The sequence below is a fragment of the Larimichthys crocea genome, chromosome XIX (genome assembly GCF_000972845.2).
Source record: "Larimichthys crocea isolate SSNF chromosome XIX, L_crocea_2.0, whole genome shotgun sequence".
Lineage (NCBI taxonomy): Eukaryota > Metazoa > Chordata > Actinopteri > Sciaenidae > Larimichthys > Larimichthys crocea.
The window spans coordinates 1,347,914-1,372,726 of record NC_040029.1 but is presented as its reverse complement, the minus strand read 5'-3'; the positions used below and the strand labels follow the sequence as shown (position 1 = coordinate 1,372,726).

At 41.3% G+C, this 24,813-nt stretch overlaps 1 protein-coding gene across 9 annotated transcripts in view; it reads right to left on the bottom strand.

Annotated features, from left to right (window-relative positions):
• Nucleotides 1–24,813, bottom strand: part of dock9b (dedicator of cytokinesis 9b) — a 60,148-nt gene that overhangs the window by 12,796 nt on the left and 22,539 nt on the right. For 8 of the 9 annotated variants that reach the window (XM_019257456.2, XM_019257459.2, XM_019257461.2 and 5 more), the window contains 31 exons: nucleotides 21,980–22,069; nucleotides 20,048–20,130; nucleotides 17,735–17,804; nucleotides 17,031–17,126; nucleotides 15,101–15,235; nucleotides 14,761–14,935; nucleotides 14,585–14,643; nucleotides 13,690–13,764; nucleotides 13,456–13,596; nucleotides 12,498–12,842; nucleotides 12,322–12,404; nucleotides 11,684–11,806; nucleotides 11,507–11,586; nucleotides 11,227–11,414; nucleotides 10,623–10,688; nucleotides 9,787–9,879; nucleotides 9,412–9,523; nucleotides 9,057–9,175; nucleotides 8,251–8,337; nucleotides 8,066–8,155; nucleotides 7,816–7,931; nucleotides 7,324–7,393; nucleotides 7,105–7,230; nucleotides 6,576–6,647; nucleotides 6,334–6,480; nucleotides 6,039–6,122; nucleotides 5,818–5,929; nucleotides 5,552–5,730; nucleotides 5,181–5,282; nucleotides 4,895–5,006; nucleotides 1,101–1,231 (listed from right to left, as the gene is read on the bottom strand). In XM_019257456.2, the coding sequence (XP_019113001.1) occupies nucleotides 1,101–1,231; nucleotides 4,895–5,006; nucleotides 5,181–5,282; nucleotides 5,552–5,730; nucleotides 5,818–5,929; nucleotides 6,039–6,122; nucleotides 6,334–6,480; nucleotides 6,576–6,647; nucleotides 7,105–7,230; nucleotides 7,324–7,393; nucleotides 7,816–7,931; nucleotides 8,066–8,155; nucleotides 8,251–8,337; nucleotides 9,057–9,175; nucleotides 9,412–9,523; nucleotides 9,787–9,879; nucleotides 10,623–10,688; nucleotides 11,227–11,414; nucleotides 11,507–11,586; nucleotides 11,684–11,806; nucleotides 12,322–12,404; nucleotides 12,498–12,842; nucleotides 13,456–13,596; nucleotides 13,690–13,764; nucleotides 14,585–14,643; nucleotides 14,761–14,935; nucleotides 15,101–15,235; nucleotides 17,031–17,126; nucleotides 17,735–17,804; nucleotides 20,048–20,130; nucleotides 21,980–22,069 (3,561 nt within the window). The remainder of the gene's footprint in view (nucleotides 1–1,100; nucleotides 1,232–4,894; nucleotides 5,007–5,180; nucleotides 5,283–5,551; nucleotides 5,731–5,817; nucleotides 5,930–6,038; nucleotides 6,123–6,333; nucleotides 6,481–6,575; nucleotides 6,648–7,104; nucleotides 7,231–7,323; nucleotides 7,394–7,815; nucleotides 7,932–8,065; nucleotides 8,156–8,250; nucleotides 8,338–9,056; nucleotides 9,176–9,411; nucleotides 9,524–9,786; nucleotides 9,880–10,622; nucleotides 10,689–11,226; nucleotides 11,415–11,506; nucleotides 11,587–11,683; nucleotides 11,807–12,321; nucleotides 12,405–12,497; nucleotides 12,843–13,455; nucleotides 13,597–13,689; nucleotides 13,765–14,584; nucleotides 14,644–14,760; nucleotides 14,936–15,100; nucleotides 15,236–17,030; nucleotides 17,127–17,734; nucleotides 17,805–20,047; nucleotides 20,131–21,979; nucleotides 22,070–24,813) is intronic. The other variant, XM_019257453.2, reaches the window with a different exon arrangement.

The window sequence follows — 24,813 nt, the reverse complement described above, 5'->3', positions numbered from 1 at the left end:
AGACAGAAAACAAGCGACAAAGTTTTAGTTATCTTACCTCAAAGAGATAAAGACCAGTCAGTCAAACAACCCAAAAATCTGAGATAAGAAATGTCAAGAGTTTTCTATCCGAGCAAGGCGGGACACAAGAGCAAAGAAAGAAATGTTTGCTGCAGCAGCTGCTTTGAGATACCAGCATCGGCTGCCGGTGTAAAGAAACATATTTACTGTTAAATTACAGAATGTGAGGAAAATGAAAAAGGGCAACGAGGTCAACTCAACCTCTGACTTGGTAAAAGCACACACACTCCCTAATGTGGGACACACAGGAGAAGAACGTTGGGAGGAACTTTGAGAGGATTTTTGGATGATTGTACAGATCTATGAACACAAAAAGTATCTGGTTTACTGAATCACTAAAAATCTAAACTTTTCTGTTCTGGACTCTGTACAATTGCAACCAAAAGTCTGGCTGAGAGGTCACAAAGGTCAAACAGAATACTTGTATAGGTATGTTTTCCTCATGACTTCCATCCACCCTCTGGCCTGCAGCTTGTTTGTCATTATCACTGTCACAGTCTAGTTGCAGCAGGTCAGGCAGGGGCACGGAGAGGAGCGAGAAGTCCATGGTGACCCGCTTGGTCGCGCGGTTTAGAGGTGGGAGTCGGTCCTCGGGGTCCAGGGGCAGAGGGGGCACATTGACCGAGTGTCTCCTGGTAAATTTCTCCTTTTGGGAGATTACAGAGCAACGGGAAGGGGTGTGGGAACGCTGGAGGAGGGGGTGGGAGGAGATTGTGGATGTTTAAAAGTGCAGATGATGTACAAGTAATAGGACTTCAACCACTATCAACCTTAACCCATCTGTTTTGTTGACATAAGCTTTATGTCCTCATTAGTTTGGGTCTCACAGATGGTTTCCTTATGCTCAGTGAAACCAGGTAAGCTGGTCATCAACTGGCTCAGATGAGTCTGGGTTTACTGTTCAGCTGGGTGTGCTTGCATGAAAGAGGCAGAGCTTTAACCATTTGATCAATGCAGGTTCAAGATGAAATATATATAAAAGCAAAACTAGTATACCATGAGAAGCTGCCAAACTGTTTCATCGAGAAGTATTCATCTACCTTCTCCAGGGAGTTGGTCTTGTCACTGCTCTTGTCCAGCAGACTGTTTCCAGAGTCGGTGGACACCAGAGAGCCTCTGGAGTCTGCGTGGTGAACTGAGCTGACGTTAGGAGTGGAGCTGTGAGGGGAGGCTGCAGTGACAGGGCACAAAAGTAATTTTCAGAGAATGTTCTACTCATTCTGAAGATTTTTTATTATTTCCGTTCTTTATTCAGGGAAACCTTGACTGAGCAAATTGCTCTTTTACAGCAATGCCCTGATCACAACAAAACACAAACAATATACAATAAATAGCCCAAACGGTTGACAGTTAACAGTTAAAACAAGATCAAGTTAAAACAGGTAAAACCAGTTAAAACAAGTTTAAACAAGATCAAAAACACAGTTTAAAACAGTTTAAAGCAAGATCAGTTAAAGCAAGAACACTGTATATTTCCCATACCATGTATTAAAACTTTAAAATGGTTTACGGACACAAGTTTGTCTAGTTTCAGTGCCTCTTGCAGATGGTTCCATTTAGTGGGTGCATAAAACTGAAAAGCTAATTTGCCAGCCTCTGATCTTATTTGGGGTGTTTCTAGTGTCATAAAACCTTGTGACCTTGTGCTATATGTGCAGTGTCTAAAATGTAAAAGAGAAGTGAGGTATGATGGTAATTTGCCTTGTAGTGCTCTGTAAATGAAAAGGAGGCAATGTCTTTCCCTCCTCTCATGGAGAGAGGACCATCCTACACTCTCATATAGTTTACAGTGATGTGTTCTAAAAAGGTCACCAGTAATAAAACGTATAGCACTATGGTAAACTGTGTCAAGAACTTTCAGAGTGGATGGAGATGCATGCATGTAAATGATATCTCCATAATCTAAAATTGATAAAATGGTTGTTTCAACAATGGACTTTCTGCTCTTAAAAGAAAGGCAAGACCTGATTCTATATAAGGCACCCAGCTTAATTTTTACCTTCTTTGCAAGCTCAATCACATGTGTTTTAAAAGAAAGCTTATTGTCCAACCAAATTCCCAGATATTTATAATTTGCAACTTGCTCAATCTGGGTTCCATTTAGAGAGAAAATTCTAAAAACATTAAAATCACACACTCTTGATCTCGTAAAAAGCATGAATTTAGTTTTTGATTCATTAAGAACCAATTTAAGACTATTAAAACAATCCTGAACACATTTAAAAGCAGATTGAAGGTATAAAACAGCTTTGTCAATGGTTTCAGCACAGGCATATAGGATTGTGTCATCAGCATAAAAATGGAATTTGCAATGTTCAAGGGAACCACATATATCATTAATGTATAGAGTAAATAATAACGGGCCTAAAATTGAGCCTTGTGGGACCCCGTTTCTTAGACCTAGTGCCTCAGAAGTCAAACCATTTAACTTTACAGCCTGTGTTCTGTCAGACAGATAATTCTGAAACCATCTAAAGGAACCATCATCAAAACCCAAAAGAGAAAGTTTTTCTAGAAGGAGAACATGATTGACAGTGTCGAAAGCTTTTGACAAATCAATAAATAGAGCTGCACAATGCTTTTTAGAGTCTATGGTAGTAGCTATATCATTTATAACAGAAGTTGCAGCAGTAATGGTGCTGTGGCCAGCTCTAAAACCAGACTGATATGGGCTCAGAATATTGTTTGCAGAGAGAAACGTACCAATTTGCTCATTTACAAAAGACTCTAACATCTTGCCTAAGCAAGGTAGCTTGGAGATTGGTCTGTAGTTGTTAAGCTCATTTACACTTCCTCCTTTGTGTAAAGGGGTAACTAGCGCTGATTTCCAGGCTTTGGGAACAGAACCAGAAGAAAGTGAGACATTAAAAATGTGTGTTAGAGGTTCAGCGATGACAGGAGCTGCTATTTTTAAGAGATGAGAGTCTAACTGGTCTGCACCCATTGAGCTCTTCATGCACTTGGAGCTACACAATGCATAGAGAACTTCATATTGGCTTAACGGTCTAAATGAGAAGACAGAGTCAGAATCATTATTTGAGGAAATAAAGTTCTCTTTCTGGGTTAGGTCATACTGATCTAAGCCTTGTGACACCATCCCACCAGCCTGATCAAACAGTATGCCACACTTAATAAAGTGATCATTAAAGGCGTTACATATTTCAATTTGTTCTTGGATAACTTTAGAGTCCACCTGAAGCTGTTGAGGGAGTGTTGGTGGAGAAACACCTTTAAGGGATTTAATTACTTTCCAGAACTTAGCTGGATTACCACCACAGTCAGACATGTTGTGTAGGTAGTAGTCAGACTTGGCCTTCTTAATCAAGTAGGTACAAGAGTTTCTTAACTGTCTAAAGGTCTGCCAGTCTCCTTTACTGCCAGAGGATCTTGCAGCTGCCCAGGCTTTATTTCTTTTGGAAATAATCTCACCAAGATCATGAGTAAACCAAGGGTTGCATCTATTTTTTACCCTAAGTGTTTTAAAAGGGGCATGTTTATCTGCAAGTGTATTGAAAATTGACTTGAAACGGTCAGATGCTAGCTCAGCATCTGGAATATGGACTAATGAATTGAGATTACTTGCATACAGGTCATGCAGAAATGCCTGTTCATCAAATTTTCTAAAAGACCTCTTACAGATGTACAGTGGCTCTGATTTTTTCATTTTTCCATTTCTAATACAACCGACTGGGCAATGATCACTCAAATCCAAAGGAAACACATAGACATCTAAATACAGATGTGGTCTGTTAGTAAGGACGAGATCAAGTAAAGATGAACGGCTGGGGAATTTCATGTTTGGACGTGTTGGTTCCGTAACTAATTGAGTAAGACTTAAATCATTGCAAAGGTCTTTTAAGTCATCAGCTGCTGGGGACAACCAGTCAAGGTTAAAATCCCCTAAAATGACAGTTTCAGAATGTAAGCCTACCAAAGTTGATAGCTGTTTTGATAGACTATGTAGGGCGTCTGGACTGGCAGAGGGGGGGCGATAGACACCCACCAGGACTATGGAGTGGCCACCTAATTGAACCTTAATAGCTAATAAATCATACTGATCTGGGACAGAGGAGGAGACAATAGTAGAGCAGTTTATCGTGTTTCTAAAATAAATTGCTATGCCACCCCCACGTTTAACTCTGTCAACTCTACCGATATTGTAACCATCAAGATTTATGTCATTATTAGGAACATTGCTATTTAACCATGACTCTGAGATCACAATAAAATCAGGGTCAGAATCATATGCCCATATTCTTAGCATGTCCATCTTTGGTAACAAACTTCTAGCATTTATGTGCACCATGCCAAGTCCTTTACGCGCCCTAAAGCTACTTGAGCTCGCTGTAGCAGGCACGGGACAAACTACAGTTGGCGTAGTTGTAGATAGTGGAGAGATAGCAGGCATAGTTGAGGAGTGAGAGAAAGATGCAGCGAAGTTTTTGAGTGGGGTATGACAGTGTATGTAGGTGAGATTAGATATAATCACCCCATGCTGAGAAGAACAGCGGGCTCGGAAACGAGAGGAAGAATCACAAGGTATAACCTCAATAGCAGAAATATAGCTATTAGGACCTCTAGGGCAAACAGAGGGCTGGTTGTGAGCAGATGTGGGTGTGAGTGGCAGGAGGGACCTGAAGGGGGAGCCCTCATGAAAAATAGCACGCTGTGGTTCAGTCATTGGGGGAGAGGAGGGGGGCTCCGGTGTGAGGGTGGGGGTAGTAGATAGTCAGTCACATGGAAAGGTGTGCACCGCGTGATTGAAGAGGAATTCCAGCTGCATTAGCTCCGACTATGCACGTATCACTGGTATAACAGTGGAGTGAGGGTTTACCTGTTCCAGAGATAACCCCAAACACATCTTTATGCAGGGCATTTTCTATGCAGCTCCCAGGTTTCTGAGGAGTCACCATGGAGTTGGGCACCAGGGAGTCCTCCCGGGCATTCTGGGACAGAAAGCAACAAAGTGAGCTGGTCACAATAAAATCAGGCTTTTAGGTGAAGAGAGAACCCCGAAATAGTGACATGTTAAGCTGACATTAACCCAGTAATTAATGTTTTAAAGAGACTGGGAGAGACAAGCTGCTATTCTGTTTTCCACCACTAGGTGTCAGGCTTACATTGCTGAGGAGGGCTGACTCCTTCATGTCTAGTCTGTAGACATTCTCCTGGAGCAGACCAAACAGAGGGAGGTAGAGGGTGGCAAGTCTTGCCTGCTGGCTCTAGAACGACACAGTAAATGTGTGTTAGTCAAAGTTTGTAAAAATCAGACAGAATTCAAACTTGAGTCAAACCACTAAAAAGAGAGGGGGAATTTAGCAGGCCCAGATCCTTTAAAACCTCCAAACCTTTGCCAAATTAAAATGATCTTTGGGCTGCCAAGAAGAGTAACACTTTTTCTCTTCATGTATACTTTATCTGATTCATCCTTTGATAAAAAAAACAGTGTGTTCAAAGTACAGTAAAGGTGTTGGAGGACTCTAGAACTCACTTTCGCAGCATAGCGGTCGTCAAACGTGTGTTTGATCATCAGCCCCTTGAGCACCTGGATGGCGATCTGACGGATCTCTCGGAACTCCTGAAGAGCGCCGCCCACCTCCCTCATCAGCAGCCCCACCAGGAAGTGGTTTCGACAGAAGTCATCCGTCAGAGAGTAGTCCAGCTGAAGATCTGTAGCAGGCATCGGACGACAGGAATGACAGGATGCGGAGAACAGGCAGAATAAAAAACTGTACTGATGTTAAATGTGTCATTTACCTTGGAACCTTTGGATTCTGCCTTTTCCAAAAGGCATAGGCAGATTAAGAGGGACATAGTGCTCGTGGTTGCAAACCACCCGCAGGAACTCAAACTTGAACTCATACAAAGTCTGGTGGGACCAAAAGAAAATACATTTTATATGACTTTAAGTTAGCTTTGAATGAATGATTAATAACCATATAAAAGCATTAACGATGGTAGCAGGAGAGCCTTTAAACCTTGGGGTCTCCGGGTACAAAGCAGTTCATGTAGTTGTTGATCTGCTTGAATACGAAGCCTCTGTCCATGAAGGTGAAGCAGCGCTGAGTGAAGAGGTGAGTGAACATACATTATTGTATATTTCTTTAAATTAAGTTGACCATTAAACATAAATAATCTGCAGGGGGAATGACTTATACATAAATCTACACTCCTTGACATTTTTATGTTTACTCTAAAACCAAAGGGCAATTTCTCCAAACTAATCTACATATTAAAGGGCAAAATGGTGTAGGGACTGGGAGGAGTGCCAACCTTGATGAAAACTGCCAGGCTGTGGTTGGCATTGCGTGCCGCATCCAGGTTGTCCTTGTATTTCTGTGTGATGTGTGGCATCAGCATATTCACAAGAGTTTCCACTGCATGGTAGAACGATACAGAAAAGCGCTGATTCCTGGAGAGCTGGACAAGGGAAAGAGAAAGAAGAGAGGGAGAGGATTTAGACGTGGACGAAAGGGGGGTTCAAGAAAAGAAGAGAAGACTAGGAGAAGACTCACCTTGACTTTCCCACACTCTATGAGATAATGAGCCATTGATTTCACCAGAGCTTCAAAGAAGTACCATGAGTACTGCAACACAAATACAGAGTCAATGCAAGGAAAGCTACCAGCGTGAATGTGAGTTTAAGAGTTTAAGCTACCTTTAAATGTAAATAAGTAAAATGTACATTCATTTTATTGTGAATATTAACAGAGGACAGACACAATTCTTTTTAATTTCCATGAACAAAAGTTTTGAAGAGTTTGTGCATACTGCGTCTTGCATTGTCTTTTCTGAAGACTGTCAAAAGCAGAGCATAATATACAAATTTTAGGCCTCATCTATGGTCTATGCCACTGATATTCTGGGGATGTAAAGTAATACGCTTAACATTAAATGCATAAAATTAAAAAAAAAATCTTTTATACAGCTTCTTGGTCCAGCCCTAAAAACCTTCGACCCTTTTATCTCAACTTGACTTGACTTTTTTTTATATTTACTGCTGTCAGTCTTTCTCAGGCAGAATCAATTCTGACTGTAGATTACCTTCAGCAGCTTGTTGCTGGTCAGGAAGTCTGTGGATGGCTTGAGGATGGCTGTCATGGCTTTAGCCAGTTCCTCGTGAACTGTTTTTACATTGGTGGAGGAATAAGGCTCTGGCTTTAACACAAACTGAGAGAAAGGAAATCAGATTCATTTATCATTTTCATTTTTACAGGAACAAATATATTGTCTGCATATTGTCAACATAAATATAGACTGCACCTTTACGTAAGACCGCAAGTAATGTTCAAGCCCTTCTTCATGGCACTGTGCGACAACATGAACCATCACCCTGAAGAGAAAGAGATAATGGGAAAAATGTAGAAGAATAAAAGAGGAGGAAGTGAGACTCGCTATAAGGAACAAGACAAAGATAGGAATTACATTTATGCATTCTAAGGCACTGATTCCTCCACCCCACATTTACACACTGAGCTTACAGAGCTTCAAAGAACAGTCACACTCCCAACTGAGACACATACATGGAGTGTGAAAGCCATAGGTGAGTGTCTAATGAGAAAAAGGATTCGGGCCATTAAAGAGAAACAGGGGAATGTGCTTTGGAATGACACCCAGAACAGTGCTGCTATTATAATTTTCTACGGATGAAGTTTGTTAAAAGAGACTAAAAATGTTGCTTTAACACATACAGCTCTCTGCTGCTGGAAAGCAGGCATTAACACATGTATGCAAGTGTGTGTGTGTGTGGCTTACCTGGTCACGTTGACAGCCACATCCTCGTGTGTGGCTCTGGTTAGGACGCAGAACAGCTGGTTGAGAATGGTGGGAAGAAAGTTCACCATCACATGACCCTCCATCGCATGGAGACTCTAGGAGAGAAGGGAGGAAGTAAGGAAAGAAAAGAAGGAATAAATATAGAACATAAATTCTGGATTACAAGATTGTATTCGATGGGACATGAACAAAAGGGAGTGTTGCATTTTCTTTAGGACGCTCAGAATACCTTCAGGTATTTAACCAGCTCCCCCTCTGAAGCTTGTTCTGACATCTCCATGCTTTGACAGTGGTGGAAGAAGTTGTGCAAGTGCTGATCCTAAAAGAGACACATTATTTAAACACATATTTCACTGTAGTTTGCAATTTACAGGCCATTTACATGGGTAGCCTGACATAAGTAAATGGACATACCTGAGTGTAAATCGTGGAAACTAGATGAGTCGAGACTTTAAACAGGGTTTTCCCTCCGTCTACCCATTTGATCTCCGAGCCAGAGTGCTGCAATGACAAGCGGGCAACAATCACAGTTCCGGATACTAGTACAAACTGCACTGTGCTGATTTATTAGAGCACATCTAAAATAAGAAGGCATAAACAACATGATATAATTAATATATCAGTGACAGGCCGTATGTATGCGAGCCATATGGTTGCATTAGATATTGCAAGGCTCCTTATGAAAGAATGTGTGTGTTTGTTGTTTGTAACAGATGTCCTATTATAGCTCATTTTGGGCAAACTGCTCCTTACACAGGCAGTTAAATTTAAAATCAGCACTAAGCATTATGCACAAATGCTTATGTGATGAGTCACTTTTGTGTTTAATTAAATTTACAGTAAACCCATTAGCCCTGCACTGCCAACCAGGACGGAGGGATCTTAATAATGACATTGACTGTTTTTATGGATTACATTTTAATGTTGATCAAATTTTGATGTGGAAACCAGTTGGACCTCCTCAAAGTCCCAATCCAATCACAGCTAATAAGATCTTCATCCATTAACCACAAATTGCATTGGATCCTAGGTATGTGGTAATGTGATAAATCCCATCTTTAAAACCAATTTTCATAATACAGATCTCAAACAATTACATATTTTACCTAAACCTAGAGGGTTGTGCTTTCATAGCCCTCTCATGACCCTTAGAGCACGTCAATCCCACACATTCTTTAAAAAAAATGAATCAAATGTTAATATCAATTATCTTTATTCACCTTGTTGACACCATCCTGGGAGCTGAGGTACCCGGCAGGCAGATTGGCAGCCACAGGCAGCTGCTGTTCATTCATAATGACTCTGCCGTCCCTCAGCAGAGGCAGCCAAGCTGAACCCACTGTGGGTAAAGAGACGCATGTTTATAAAGTAGTGTTTATACTGGGGTGGTTGCAGCATGAGTAAATACCTCCACCTACTTTATAAAATCTACCATCACACTGTGTAAAGTTTCCTTGCATCATACTGCTTTCGCCCCACTGTGCACAGACGATACACATGAATTAATTGCCTTGTTTCACACTTAAAACACCCGCTAGTGTTTTACTTCAGACACGACTGACAGCTGCAGCCTACCTGGAGTCTCCACCAGGTCTTTCTTCTTGCTGTTGCTGTCACAGCTAACATGATAGAAGGTGAAGAGAAGGTGATGCTTCTCATGCAGCTGAGTAGGCAGCTCTATCTTTATCTGGAGGCGAGAAAAACACAAATTCCTCGGGTTGGTTCCCGAATATGGAGGAGCTTTGTTCGGAAAAAAATAAAAGTGAAAATGCCTGTGGAGTTTTTCCACTGAGGATTGAAATGTGCTCAAACATGAGAGGTAACTTATCCTTACCTCCAAAAATACTGCAACTCTTTGACTTTGAGCATATCTGTCTCCACTTGTGCCTTTAGCGATTAATAAGCATTACAATAAAACTGTGATTACAAGTAGTATGGGCATAGAAATACCTCATCATAGAACTCTGGGTTCTGCTGGTGGTGCAGGACGGCTGCATATGCATGCTTTGTGAAAAGAGGGCCTCCTGGGCGACCATAGATGCACTGCAGTGTATTCAAAAGGAGAAGATAATAAAACATGAGAGAGAGATATGAGCGCATGTTTCTAAACCTACTCAAAAGAACGTGGTTTAATGTAGAAAGTGGCTATGAAGTCCGAATTCAAGACTAAAAAGACTAAAGTCAAGACCCAACTAAACATCAATTGGAGTCCCAAGTCAAGACCAGTTCACCACAAAGTCCAAATTCCCAGTTCGAGACCAATAAGTCAAGTTAAGACCAAAGCCAAAGATCAAAAAGTCCCACCTCAAGGCCAACAAGGAAAAGGTCCAGTCCCCAAACCAAGACCAAAAAGTCGCAAATTGAGTCCCAAATCCATAAAAACAAGTCAAGGTCGAAGGTTTTATGCCATTTTAAATTCAACATTACTGTTCAGTAAGTATTTTTTTCATAAATAGTGAATGTTTTTCAAAACCATTTGTATTACTAAAACAAATCTAATAACATTTAAGAGCAAAATGATCAGGTGTGGGTGGACACATTAACCAGACAACAGCCAGAAGTTTCATTTTGAACTTTCGGGAACTCAAGCCATTAAGTACAGATGATAAAGTCCAAGTAAAGCCACGAGTCATTGGTGTTAAAGTCAATGAGATGAGTCACAAAACTGGAATCTGATTATAGTCATGTCGACAATTCTTTGAATTGATTTGAATTGTGTAATTTTTGATGATGCAGTATACAAAGAGTTGAAATGAGAACTGCGTCTCTTGATATTTTATATGCACCTTCAGTGGTGGGGCTTCGTCCTCATCAGAATCCTTGAATTCAATGCAAACAGCAATATTCCTTGCCTGAAAGAGAAAGACAGAAGTTTAAAACAGGAAAGTAAGTACAAAAGTAACCTAAGAGTAACATCCACTGTGTCTCTCTGTGTCCATATCAGATGTCCATTAGTTCTGTTGTTGTCACTGCCAGCTCTCATTTAAATAAAGTGGGCTGAGAGACAAATGGGAAAAGAAGACAGGGTGGTTTCTGACTTAGCTGACGTAGAGAAAAAAGAAAAAAAAGCACTGTATTAACGTATTAATCAGAAGCTGCTGCTCTGCATACTGATCATTCTATCCAGCTCTGATTGACTGAATGAGCCTGAGGCGGTTGCCAGTTGTCTGGTAAGCTAAACAGGAACATAAATGATGATGATGATAAGAGAATGCTAAGCAAACGAAAGCGTCACTCCAAAAATATTTTGCAATGATTTTATGTTCCATGTAAAGGATAAAATATTGATCAGGAAACTCCAAATTAAAAAGCATAAACCCCCATTTCCTCTTGTTCAAGGGATCTTTGCATTAACTCCAGTGTACTCTTATAAATCCAGGCTGTTTGTACCTTAGCAAATGATTTCTGTCCATCGTATTTGAGGTGTTTGGGGTACACGTAGAGGTGGTTTTTATAGATGGTGCATGGTTGGGAGCACTTGGCAATGCAGGGTACAAACTCCTCCACCTCCAGAAGAGCGCTGCCTGGCCCGTTGCCTTCAAAGTTTCTCACAGGGATGTAGGAGGAAGTGACACAATCTGCAGGCAGGAAGCGAGAGGGTCCAAGGTTAAAGTCTGACGATTATAAATAGACAGTTAGAAGTGGCTTTGTAAATATTTGGAGGGTTTACTGGTTACATCCGGGGCCACACTGTCAATAGTCACATCTAAATTCCCTAAGAGCACAGGGAGCTTGGCCATTTTCTCTGGTCTGTTGGGAAAAAAACAGACAAAAAAACTGAAATTACAAAACCGCATCAAAAACTTGTTATAGTGATATCTCTGATAAGAGAGGAGAAAAACCATACTTTCTGAAGTCAGTGAGCAGTTTGAACATGTCCTCGTCTGACAGCTTGCTGCTGTCCTGTCTGTAAAGAGCTGAGAAGCGAGCGCCTTTGTCCAAAGTTCCTGATGCATCTTTGAACACAGGCCTGCAGAGACAGAAAAAAAAACATCATTGAATCTTCTGCAGAAGCACATTTCAGTTCTACACTACTGGTTTAAAGATTTGTGCCTCCAAGCAGGCTGACTTCTCTTTGACAGCTTCCATTCACTTTGTATGCACTATCCTAAATCAGAATCACTGTGTGGCATGGTGGTATAAGAGAATGATTTTAGAAGCCTTGCCTCAACTGCAAGAAATAATCAGTAATGGTATATGATTCTGTTTCTGGCCAAGAGAAGGATTTTCTGCTGATGGAAGGTAATTGGGAACAAACCTCTGTGCATATTCTAAAATTTGAATTAGCAACTGCAAGAAGGGTGCAAACATACCCAATATGAAATGAATACAACTGACACGTCATAAAGTACAAACGTGAGTTTGCTCTCTGCCAGGCTGCAGAGGAATTCAATTTTCTTTTCTTTTCTTTTTCAATGTGAGTGTTCTGTTCAACATTTTATTGAACATTAAATATCTTCAACACAAAGAAAACCTTTTTCATACCTTGCAGCCCAGGCGAAAGGCATCCTGTACTGTCCCAGTCTGCTACAGGCTGTCTTAGCATTCTTCAGCACCTTTTGGGCCATCTACAAGTAGGAAAACAGGGGATTTGTTTGACTAATCAGTTATTCAAGATAGTTTGAGCATACTGTAATTAACAGCCCTGGTAAACTCAGTACCTTGGCAGAATCTGAGCTCTTCATGTAGGGTTCAGTGCAGTGGGTGATACCCCCCTGCAGGACCTTTTCAATCCTGGCCACCAGGAAGATCTCTGGATGGGGGCATGTGACTGAAAACACCCCCTGTCTGGGGTATTGGAGAGCCCCCTCCGGGAGGCCTCTGGCCTGCCTATAGCCAGCCAGGGGACCATCGTCGCTGCCATTGATCTGCAAGTCCTGCCCGTTACTGGACATTGATGTCATTTGTCGGACCAAAGGGTGATTGAGATCCACATGGAAGTCGGCTGAGATCTTTCTACTGTTCTGGACGTCGAAGAGAGACAGGACTACATAGAAAGGCTCCACCTTGGATGGAAGAAGAGAGGGGAGGAAAGTATTTTGTGATGGAAGTTGGAAAAAGAGGAACAGAAAGAGTAGAGGAAAGAAATTTACTTTTTAACGGATACCCATCCTTCCTAATGCACTTCCCATTTTCCATTCAGTCAAAATGTACCATTGATGCAATTCATCTTCCCATTCACTCTTTCCACCATAGGTTTCCATTACACAATCCCATTTGTGTGTGTGTGTGTGTGTGTGTGTGTGTGTGTGTGTTCTAAGTAGCAGAGCTAATAGCTGTGGTTTCCCAGCTGTGTGCTGAGTGCTGAGGGTAGAAGAAGGAGTTCTTCTCCTACAGAGACAGAGACCTTGGAGAGTGATGGCAGGAAACCAGCCTCAGACTGGTACTAATGCATGGTGGGAGGCCCAGGCAAGTTGCCATGGTAGCGGCTTTCCTTTTGCCAACAACACCAGTTTTGACGGAGGCCAGCCAAGTGGACCATCTGAACCGTCTGTGATCTTCTTAACTGATTTAGACCTCACCCTCGTTCGCTAAGGGACATTTCCCATAATTATGCTGGAAGTGTGCCGTTTATGTCAGCTCATAAGAATAAACTATACTGTTTTTCTTTGAACGTACATTAGTTGTTGGTCCCTCTTCATTCTCTGCAACGCAGCCCTGCAGGTTGAAAGACAGGTCATGACAGCTGACCAGGACTCTCTTCCCGAACTTCTCTTCAAATTGCCGCACGTCTGGCTCAATGCCAGAGAAATCCAGTTTCTGTGGAAACAGGAGATGTTATGAGCAAAACACTAAAAAACAATACTCATACAGAATTGACAGGGTTTTATAGTCAGGTGTTATCTTCATCACCTGTGTGTCAGGGTCCAGAGTGAACAGTTTCAGGCGAGCTTCGCTCCTCATTTTGGACTCGATATCTCTGGCGCTCTGTTGGAAACAAAGCAACAAAAAAAAAAGGGATGAACTTCACAGAACGGCTATGATATCACACTGACCATATCAGGGGTCGGATACACAGTATTCAAGCTTAGAGGAGGAATGAACAATGTAATCTAAAAGATCATGCTAAAATATTTTACGGCTGTGCAGCCAAAAGATATGGCAAGGCTCAGATTTAGGTCCATTAACAAACAATGAACATGACAAACCTGTCTGTGTCTTATTATGTCTGTGTTCACACGGCACTTTTGGCAAACTCTCTTAAAGTACCTTTCTACCCTTAAAGATGCATTAACTTGTTTTTGGCCACTTGCAAAAAGCAAACACTAACTAGTTGCACATCTAGTAGATACAAAACATTAAACATAAACTCTCTTTTAGCCCTGTTTTGGTCTTAACCAACGGCTCAGATCACTAAATGTATCTTTTCGGTGTTGAGCAGGTTTGTTCACTTTAAGTGTTTGTTTTCAGACTGCCACGTTCCCCCGCTGGACTCCTGTTCAGCACCAGTGTGTTGGCCTCATCTGGCCTCTACATTTGGAGACCATACACACTACACCAGATGTTTACTTGGTTAGCACTAACAGGAAAATGTGGGGACCTGGTTGCAGGAAATAAAGCTGTTTAGCAATCCCACTCAAAACAAAGCTCCAGACTGCTTCCAAGTGAAGTCATGTGGCACCTTCAGACATCCAGAGCACCTCTACAGTATGTGGACTAACCCATATGGTGTGGCCTGTTGTGTGGTCAAACAGAGCGGGCAGTGAGCATTGTTTTAACGTTACTATAGATGAAGAAAACAGGCTACCTGAAAGCTGTCTTGAAAATTTCCGGAGGAGAGGTCTGTTTTTCCGTGCTCCTCATCTGCTGAAGAGATCAACATGAGCTCTGTAAGCTGTTGCAATTACATTAAGCAGACAAATAATGAAGCTGGTGAGACAAACAAGATGTCAAGATGAGGAAATTAAATACCAAAACACACACCGTCATGCAGGTCTCCGTTCCTCTTCTCCTGCATGGCCTGTTCAAAGCTGCTGTGGAGAATCTTGTTGAGAGTGCTGATCCACTCCTCCATCTCTGCTTCGCTGTCTGCAGCCAACAGGAACGTGCTCTTATCCTGCATCTTCAGCTCAAAGGCAAACCGACGCACTTTGCTGTTCTGAAAGAAGACAAAACCAAACATTGCTTTCATTCATTCTGGTCCTTTCAAGTTTTAATTACAGCCCTTCAGTGGGCCTTTTCTATAAGAAGATTACAGAATGCACATTTTCTTTTGAATATTGTGCACTATGCTTTCAAAAGCCCCAGTGCAGAAGGTCTTTACCTGAACAACCCCCATACATGAGTCAAGGAAGATGGTTCCTTTGGGTTCCTTGGAGGTGTTCTCATCCTTATAGAAGTTGAGGTTGTAGGATCCATCTCCGAGCTGGGCCAGATGGAAATATCTCCTCTTAAAGGACTAGAGAATGAAAAGACAGAAGGTCAACATCCAAAATGACCTCTCTCTAAGAAAATACTGTACCACAAGGGTGAAGATGGGTCATGGGAAAGCTCAAGGGTGAAGTTAAAAAGTACAAGTTGGGGCTACCATGAGCAAAGGCTAATTTGATTTCCATATGTGTAGAGAGAAAAACACAAATGGAGAAAGTCCATGATTTGTATTTACCTAACACTGATAACATGACAATAACATGTTTAGAGAAATTAGGAGTAATGATGACAGATAGGAAACATTTCTATTGGATACAGTTTTATCAAAAGGCTGATAGCAGAGAAACACAATGTCCAGAGTAGATGCTATTAAGTCTTCCATTAGAAAAGGCTGCTTATATATGAAAAGGAAAACAGGACGTGTTTGAAAAGCTTTGGGGAACAATTGTTGTTGCTTTTGTGATGGACGTGGTGGATGATCAAGAAGAGGAGGAATAAATTCTCCCTGGTGTAAAGCTCGCACAATATTCTGTGAGCTGAGAAATTATGTGAAATGAATGAATAATTCAGACAAAGCTCTTGCACTACAGAAAGTCTAAGGTCGTTGATCAGAGTTTTAGTGCTTAGTGTGGGTTAACCTTCAAAAACAATGGATCCTACATTTCCCATAATGCAACTTGATACTGTAGCTTCTTTCAGTGGAGCCCCTTTGCCTCTTAAACGCCTGCTTCTTTCAAGCCCAAGCCATATAACCCTGATGATGTCATAGCGATGTCACTTTTCAGATCTGTTTTTCAGAATCACCATTAAAGCCAAAATCACCACAGTCGCTTTTAACAATATTAGAAGGGGTCCTGAAAGGCTTCAGTGGTGTTATTGTACTCATAGACATATATACATAGACGCCGCATTGAGCGCTGAATCGTAAGTCGACGTCGCCGCCATATTGGATCGGGCAGATCTGCCCGTAAACTAATACAAGGAAATGGACTGAACTTCATAAAGCGCCTTTCTACAAAGTTCTTTAAGTTAATGCCTTTTATACACCCATTCACACACACACTAATATATCTGGGAAACAAACAGGCACCAAAAACAACGTATGTAACTTTTAAAGTGATGATTATAAATGTTTACTCCTTATGTAAGCACCAAACCAACGTATGTATTTTTCTAATGCTGAGTGTTTACAGCTACTAATGTGTGTAACACTGTTACTGTGATGATAAATATTGAAATATTTATATTTAACATTTAATCTGTGTCTATAATAACCAGATCCTGAAATGTAGATGTGACATGAGGGTTTCTGAATAAAGAGCACACACACACACACATACACACATATATATATACACACACACACATACATAGAAAACCCTCATCTCACATCTACATTTCAGGATGTGGTTATTATAGACACAGATTAAATGTTAAATATAAATATTTCAATATTTATCATCACAGTAACAGTGTTACACACATTAGTAGCTGTAAACACTCAGCATTAGAAAAATACATACGTTGGTTTGGTGCTTACATAAGGAGTAAACATTTATAATCATCACTTTAAAAGTTACATACGTTGTTTTTGGTGCCTGTTTGTTTCCCAGATATATTAGTGTGTGTGTGAATGGGTGTATAAGAGACATTAACTTAAGGAACTTTGTAGAAAGGCACTTTATGAAGTTCAGTCCATTTACTTGTATTAGTTTACCGGCAGATCTGCCACATCCAATATGGCGGACCCGTTGACGTATCGCGACCAACGACCAACCCACTCAATGCGGCGTCTATGTATATATGTCTATGATTGTACTCACCCGCATAGTAACACTGATTGCACTGTTCATGTTGCCTTTGTACAGCCAGCCATGTTTAGACACTCCTCCCTTCTGAGATCCGAGCGAGGCTGTGTCCTGCATGAGGAGGTGAAAGAACACATATTAATACATGTAACATACATTCACGTCTGCATGCGTCTCCCTCTCCTCCATTAATGGACATTTATTTAGACACATTTTTTGCTTTGAGCTTAAAAATATGCTGACTGCCAGTGGGAGGAAAGACCCGCATCGACTGCTTGTTTAGTCCTGAGAACAACACTCTTAATTAAGATCAACATTTACATCAGCGCAGCACTTCTTTAATCTCAGGAGATTTCAGCCGTGACGGTGCGTCCACTAAAGGTCACCGGCCTTCAGTTAAATCAATGCCTGAAGCGAGGCAATCATTGGGAGGGGACGTGCCCTTAAAATGCAACAAATGTCAGGAAGATGTTAGCTATTCTGGGAAACGATGAGAGCCTTAACATGAAACAACCAAAGGTTGGCTTCTAATAAAGGAGAGTAATTAAATAAAAATGGTTTGGTGAGACCTCGAGAAAGGTTCTTTCTCTTGTTGCCTTTGTAGAATTATTGTTATTAACACTTGGATGAATAGCAAACTGCTGTTACTTGTGAGAGGACTATGGGACAAACATGGTTCCCTAGAAAGAGAGAATAAAGTTTGGGACTGGTGGACTTACCTCATCTTTCTCCACATCTTCATCCACCTCAAATAGATGAGCTGCCAGTTTCTCAGGTCTCAACACTTTACTGAGAGTACAGAGAAAAGATCATTAAGATCTGGCTCATGTAGTACAACAAAAAATGTTAATACAACGAAAGGATTGGACTTAAGAATGATCATACAAGAGCAGCAACAACTATTTTACTATTTCTCCATGTTTTTGTGTCTTAGTGAGTAATGGGGACAGCAAGTTTGGAAATTGGTCCAGTATTGAGCGAGAGGGCTGCAGCAGGCAGCTGCAAAACTGGCAAAGTAATCCCTTTGGGAAATTCTGCACCATCAATGCAGGTCCACTGAAAGTGCTTGCTTTTGCCACTGAGAGAGTCAGGTTGTTATTATAGGTGCCTGACAACATTATGGACAAGGATCCATACAGAGATAGAGCATTTAGTGGAAGATCCTTTTTGTTTAACCAGAAAAACAGAAGTTATGGCACTCTCTTCAAAGACAGACAGACAAACAGACAGACTGTAATTTTACCTCACAGTTGGTTGGAAATAAACCCTTAATTCACTGAGTTAGATGTGAAAATATCTGGAGAGGAGTGAGAAGGAGGTCAGGCATGTAGAGCCAGAATATTTTCACATCTAACTTAATGGTGATGGAAGAGTGGAAAGGAAACCCGAGAAGTATTTGGTAAGTTTTATTTAGGTTCTGTCGAGTTTAAAGGTTTTTACACCTTCACGACACAGAGAAAGTGGAAATCAGTTGAATGTTTACACAGCCAGACCAAAGTGCATAGGAAAAAATATGAGTTTTAAACCTAATTTTGAAAATGTCAACAGAGTCTGTCAGCCGAATTTGAAGTCGGAGATTATTCGAAAGGAGGCGAGCTCAGTTTTACATTTAAAGGCCTGTAAATCAGCAGGAGGATTTTGAAATCTACTCTGGCCAATGCAAAAATATCAGGCAAGGTGTAATAAGTTGAAACCTTTTAGATGTAGACAGATTTCGATATTTGTGCTAATTCTAAGAAATGTACGCTTATGTTTCAGAATCCAAAAGTGCAAAATACAAAAGGAAATCAATGCGACTCAGTAATGCTTCTAGTTTTACAGGATGTAGCTCAAATACCGCAACTCCTTCTCTAAGTGCAGCTCGAATCCCAGACGGACAGTTTGCACTCTAACCTTTACAAGACCCAGCATGCTCTGGGGAACTATTAGTATAAACAGTGTCAAGGCCAGGTTTTGTCTACTTTTTACTCTACGAGGTTTTAAACATGACATACAACATCTGTAAAGCACATTCCTGTCCTTAAGAAAAGTGGCTTGACCAAGGACACATAAGGCATTGTGGGATTTCCCTTTAGAGTTAATGGTATCAATCAACAGCAGTCCCAGAATAGATCTGCTTATCCTTGGTAGGAAAACATAGGAAGCCTTCTATTGTTGTTGTGAAAGAGCCAGGAGCGTCCGAGACACAGATTTCCGTCTTTCTAGAGATCTGGCTAAAACATTCGCTGGGCTGTAAACAAAGGACAGTGTCACTGAACAATAAGATTTACAATATCCCTGCTGCAGCATAGTGCGCTGTGTGGTGGTCAAAGCAGAGTACTAGCTGAACGGCAAATCCATTTATAGAGAAAATACAAAGCTACTAATTAAATGACGGATTAATCAAGTGGATGGCACATTGCTTTGTAAACTATTTTAATCACCAGTTTGTCCAAATGTACTAATCTGCTAAACTTAGTAGTCGAATCTATTTGTACAGAAGCAGTGTGCTGAGTTTGTCATGCATCAGTTGGGTGTTTTAAAAGCAGATTAAGTAAAGGTGAAGACTTCAATCTTTTTTTTTTATTTACTGAATTTAAAGGGCCATTGCACTTTCATTAAATTGGAGGAATCACTGGAGACAGATTAAAAAATGTTCGGTCAGGCTGTTCCAATTTGTTCTCACAGGAAAGCTTAGTGAAGCGGCGAGAATTTAAAAACACTGGATCCTACGTTTCCCAAATGACCCTCCCTGCCTGATAAATACCTTTTGAACTCTACACCTCAACTTTGTACCAGACTTTCTGTTAAAAACGCTTTGCTCTGACATCACTCTGACATCAGCTGGGTTATTATCTCAAATTAGACAAAGCTCCCCTGAGCTCCTTGAGAAGCTCTTCGATCTCAGTGTGTAAAATCACTTCAACAGCAAGAAGAAGCAGTCAATCATAGATGTCTCAGTTTAGCTTCACAGAGTGATGACGGACCTCTCGGGAAAATGGTCTTCACCTTACAGCATGGTATCAGAGTACAACTCAATATTACACACTCACTTTGGGAGCTGGCGGAAGTCTCCAGAATACTCCTCGTACTTGTAATTGACCACATGCCAGTTGGACTTGTAGGTTTTGATACACTGCAGAGACAGAAAGTGATGAGAGAGGTGAGAGGTCGTTTCAACAGGAGCAAATTAAGACGTGTACTTACAGAAATGGTCCAGACATGGACAGCCTCGGGTTTCTAAAACAACTACTGTACTTCCAAAAAGTACGAGAATTTTTGAATTCCATCCAAAAACCTTGTTTCAGCCAGAATGGACTTTGCCTTGCTGCCTTCAAGGCTGACTTTAAGACGCAGGGGAGCTTTAATAGATTCAACTCCGCTAAAATGCATTACATGCAATTGAATTAGTGAGACAAACATTTATCTTACAGGATGTCACTGTTTGAATGATCCTGGCACAAATCAAACACAGAAAAGCACAGCAGACCAAATTTACAGTCGGAGGTTCCTTCTTCATAATAAAAGTGTAATACATGCTTGTGCCTCCCATCAATGTTAAAATCCTATTGGACGTACATCATGGAGGTCAGTGTATTTGGGGTCAGGGGTTGAGTTCAATATAGTTTTATAGTTACATTTTGTAACATCTATTGATCATTTTACAGTAAAATAAACTGCTGTTTGTTACGGGAATTTGAAAGAAAAACCCTTAAATAAGGAGGATCGGATTCAAAGCATCAAAGTTTAAGTTGAATTTATTGTTCTTGTACAAGAGGAGCGTTTCACAGTGCAACACCCTAAAGGGGTTACAGAGAAAAAGGCTCCCAGAGGAGCGTTAACAGTTGGTTCTTATACATTTTCCTGAAGATGGGCTGTCTCAACCCCTGTAAATTGTTAACAGTCAATTTGCATATAATGCATTTAAACAGCTTTCTTCAACATATCCCCTAATAAGTAGCCAGTATGTCCCCAATCTTGATGTCACCTCTCTGACCTGTCCCTGGCTCATTCTGTTCTGAAATCCCTCTATTTATACATTAACCTGAACTTTACCTTACCCTGCCAGTCTCAGCAATAAAGGGAAGTGCCCTAAGGACATGTAATAAATAAGAACAAACATTGTATAAGTTAAAACATCCAACTAACTGTGTAACCCTAATTTTTTATAACACTGTTCAAGCTTACAAAGTTGCCCCAAAGTTTGCCCTGATTTGGAGCTCTTTGAAAAAATGTAATCCTTCCTGAACACCTGACAAAACCATGATAAAACAAACAGCAGTAATATCACTTGGTGGTTGGTGATGTTCCAATATGTGCACATCAATTCTGTGAATTCATAAAACACAAAAGGCTTCACATGCGTAAAAGGCTTCACAGCTGCTCCACATGTATTATGATGTAATTCCTGGCTGCAGCCATGGGGGACTATCCCCTATCATGCTCTATCAGGCCGCACCCCAACCAAACCCCAGCACACAGTTCCTCTGAAACAACATGACGTGCACCTACAGTGAACTGTGGACTCCATCTGTGGCCGATCCTCTGCATTGTCAGGAAACGTGAGGGTGGGGTGCACAAATGGAAGTTCATTTAAAGGCTAACAGCAACATTTTTGACATGCGCCGTATCGATTTTCCCTTATCTCTAACCGATGTGAGTGGTCAACAAACAGCTTTCTCAGAAATCTAATCAGCTCTGCTTTATCCATACACCATAAACAAGTCAGAATGAATCCTTGGCTGGATTCATATCTGAACTTATGAGCTCCGGTATCTGATGGCTCTTCGGGGTGTGTGAGCCGGTATCTGGACAGAGACGAAGCACCTGTGTTTGGGTGAAAGGAGAGAAAACATGGCTGCGCTCCAAACAAAAGGATAAAGCCAAGCTTCGGTCACGACAGAGAGTTTGAGTCTTTTGGCCCAAGATCGAGGGGATAGAGAATGGACAAAGCAGGCTTATGTCCAGGTATGTATTAGCTTTACCTCTTGGACAAACAGCGAGTGTGCTTCTTTCTCAGCAGTCTCTGGCACAGTGGAGAACAGAGTCCTGCCCTGGCGCCTCAGGGTGGAGATCTGAGGAGAGAGAGAGAGGGAAAGCAGGCATGAAAAACAACAGGACTGATAGAAGAGACTGGCACAACAGATCCAACAGATCCATCCTGTTGGTGTTTTTATACAGCACTCACATAGTAAAACCATTTCCTGCTTTGGGTGTATGTTCAATGTTGGTTTTACTGCTCCTCGTGATTACATGAAATTTTATGGATCCCCATAGGGTACTTTTCTTTGTACGTTCCCCCAAAGGGAAGGTCAGGGATTAAGGTGAGGTACAGGCCAGCCTCGTGGAGCTGGTGGGGTCAGCGGAGTGCTCAAGGACACTTCAGCAGAGGGATGCTATGTCTTGCTTTGCCTCTCTGAGTCCTTCTCATTCATCCAGACGGTTAAATCAAATCAGCTTGTTAGCTCTGAATGTCAGGGCTGACATTTAAAGGAATAGGAATTAATCCCACTCTCATATTTGTATGCTATATACAAAGCTAGAGTTTAATTTACTTACTACTCGCCTTCAGACTAAGGCAAGCAAAGAGTACATTCAGACTGACAGGACAGGATAAGGAGTTACGGCAACAATGCAGTGTTTTTTTCCATTCATTCGAGTGAAGGTTGTCTGTTTAGGCCGTGGCTGTGTGGGCTGCATGGTGTGTGTGCCAAAAAACGCAGTGACCTGCGACGGACAAGTTCATCCTGATCCAACTTTTGGAAAAACAGAGGCTGATGTCATGCTGTGGCCGCCAATCAGACACTCAGACTGGACAAACCCTCTACTGAAATGTCTCTGAAACTAAGACCGTCCACGTGGAATCATGGAATAAACTCTGTTTTAATTCTACCTGTTTCATTTCATGTAACCAGCCTTCTAAATATGTGTCTGGGTCGCAATTAACACTGCAAAATATTAACACAAAGATGTTTCTTTTGGCTGGTCCAGCTCCACCACTACTACAACCCACAAAACGTGTAAGTGAACTGTATAAAGAAGAAAAACCCAGTAATGATTCAAACCAGTTTCAAACCAACCACATGTTCACAGACAGAACATCAATCACATGATTTATTTCAGTTCTGAAGTGAGGTCTGACACAGTGGTTTGAACATCACGTACTTCCCAAAATATTGAACTATTCTTTCAAACAAAGTCTCATGTAATATGTAGGGATGGAGGCGGATGGGGGGAAAAAACAGTACTGCAGAGAGAGTTGTGCAGCCTGTGTTATTCCAGTCCTGAGCCTTCCCCCTGCCATGCCAGCCTTATTAAAGGGAAACAGCCAGAGAGAAGAGCAAAGATCCATAGCCGAGAAGCAAAAGTTGCCTCGGGGCGTCAAGACTGTTGGCTGGCAACTCATCCACTCATTCTGCAGCCGCCATTGCTCCCACTTAGCGTTCTGCTTTCCTACTCAACCCACAAAGATGAGTTGGAAACAGTGGCACAATGACCTAGATTTGTCATAAATGTCTATTCTTACGCTGGCAGGCAGTTATCGAACCTCTGACCTGATTTCTCCAGTTCAGTCTTCTAATAGCTATTAAAGATGTGTCAGTATGACCCAAAATTAGCTCAGTTTATTCAGCCTTGTATAATCTGCATTGCGGATCAAATAAAGTACTAAAAATCACGCCAGTAATACGTTAAAAAACATTTCCAGTGTGGAAAATATTGAGAATTCAGGCTGACAATGCAGCGGTTTGGCTACAAAAGACCTGAGCTGTTTGGAAAAATCTAACTTTTATGCTTTTGTGTTGCAGCCGTGCGAAAGGAAAAAAAAAAAGATCGTATTAAGGGAACAGTTGGACATTTTCAAGAATATGCTGATTTGCTTTCTTAACGTGATTAAGACGAGTAGATCGATACCACTCTCACATGTGTCCAAAAAAATAAACAGCTAGCCTATCCAACATGACTTCTTATTTAATCTGTAATTTTTACATTTCAAACTACACTTATTTGTTTATTCATGAGCTTTAGAGATGCTGATATGTACTTTTTTACTTTCTGACGAAGCCAAAGTAGCCGTTTCCCTCTGATTCCAGCCTTTATGCTAATCATCTCCTGGCTCTGGCTTCATATTTGGAGTACAGACACCATAGTGGCATTGATCTCTTTATTAAACTCCAGGCAAGAGAGAGAATATTTCACAAGATGTCCAACTTTTGCTTTAACATTACCCTGTGTGAGCAGGATGAGATGAAACTACAGGGGATACATTCCCCTGATCATAAAAACGCATGGGTGAGTAGATAATGCCTTAATTTGAATATTTGGATGAATGACTGATTGGCATACTGCAGTATAACACGGTATGACACTTCACAGACACTTCAGTTGTCCTCGCACAAGCTTTGGAGTCTCTCTTCTCTTTTCCAATTCACTCCAAACAAAGCGATCAACACATCAACACACAGCCTGCCAGTTTGACCAGCCACTCACGGGGAAATTTTGACCAAAGCACACCGCTGTCAGTCAACTGTGAGCAAGAACTGCTGGCTGCCAATTAACAGCATTCCTTTCACAGTCATTAAACCGGAGCTTTGATGGCATCCACTGGGCTGATGGAGCGTGTTCCCACAGGCAGCAACACTGCAGGGCGGATAGAATGATGCCAGGCAGGAATTAAATTCTCCAACATCGAAGCTCTCGGAGTGGAGTGGTTGATGACAGGAGGTGAGAATGGAGTCTTCTGAAGTCTCCATTCCACTTTGAGAGATGAAATTGACTGTAGTGTGACTGCTACGACATCTATTATTGATTAAACATCTTA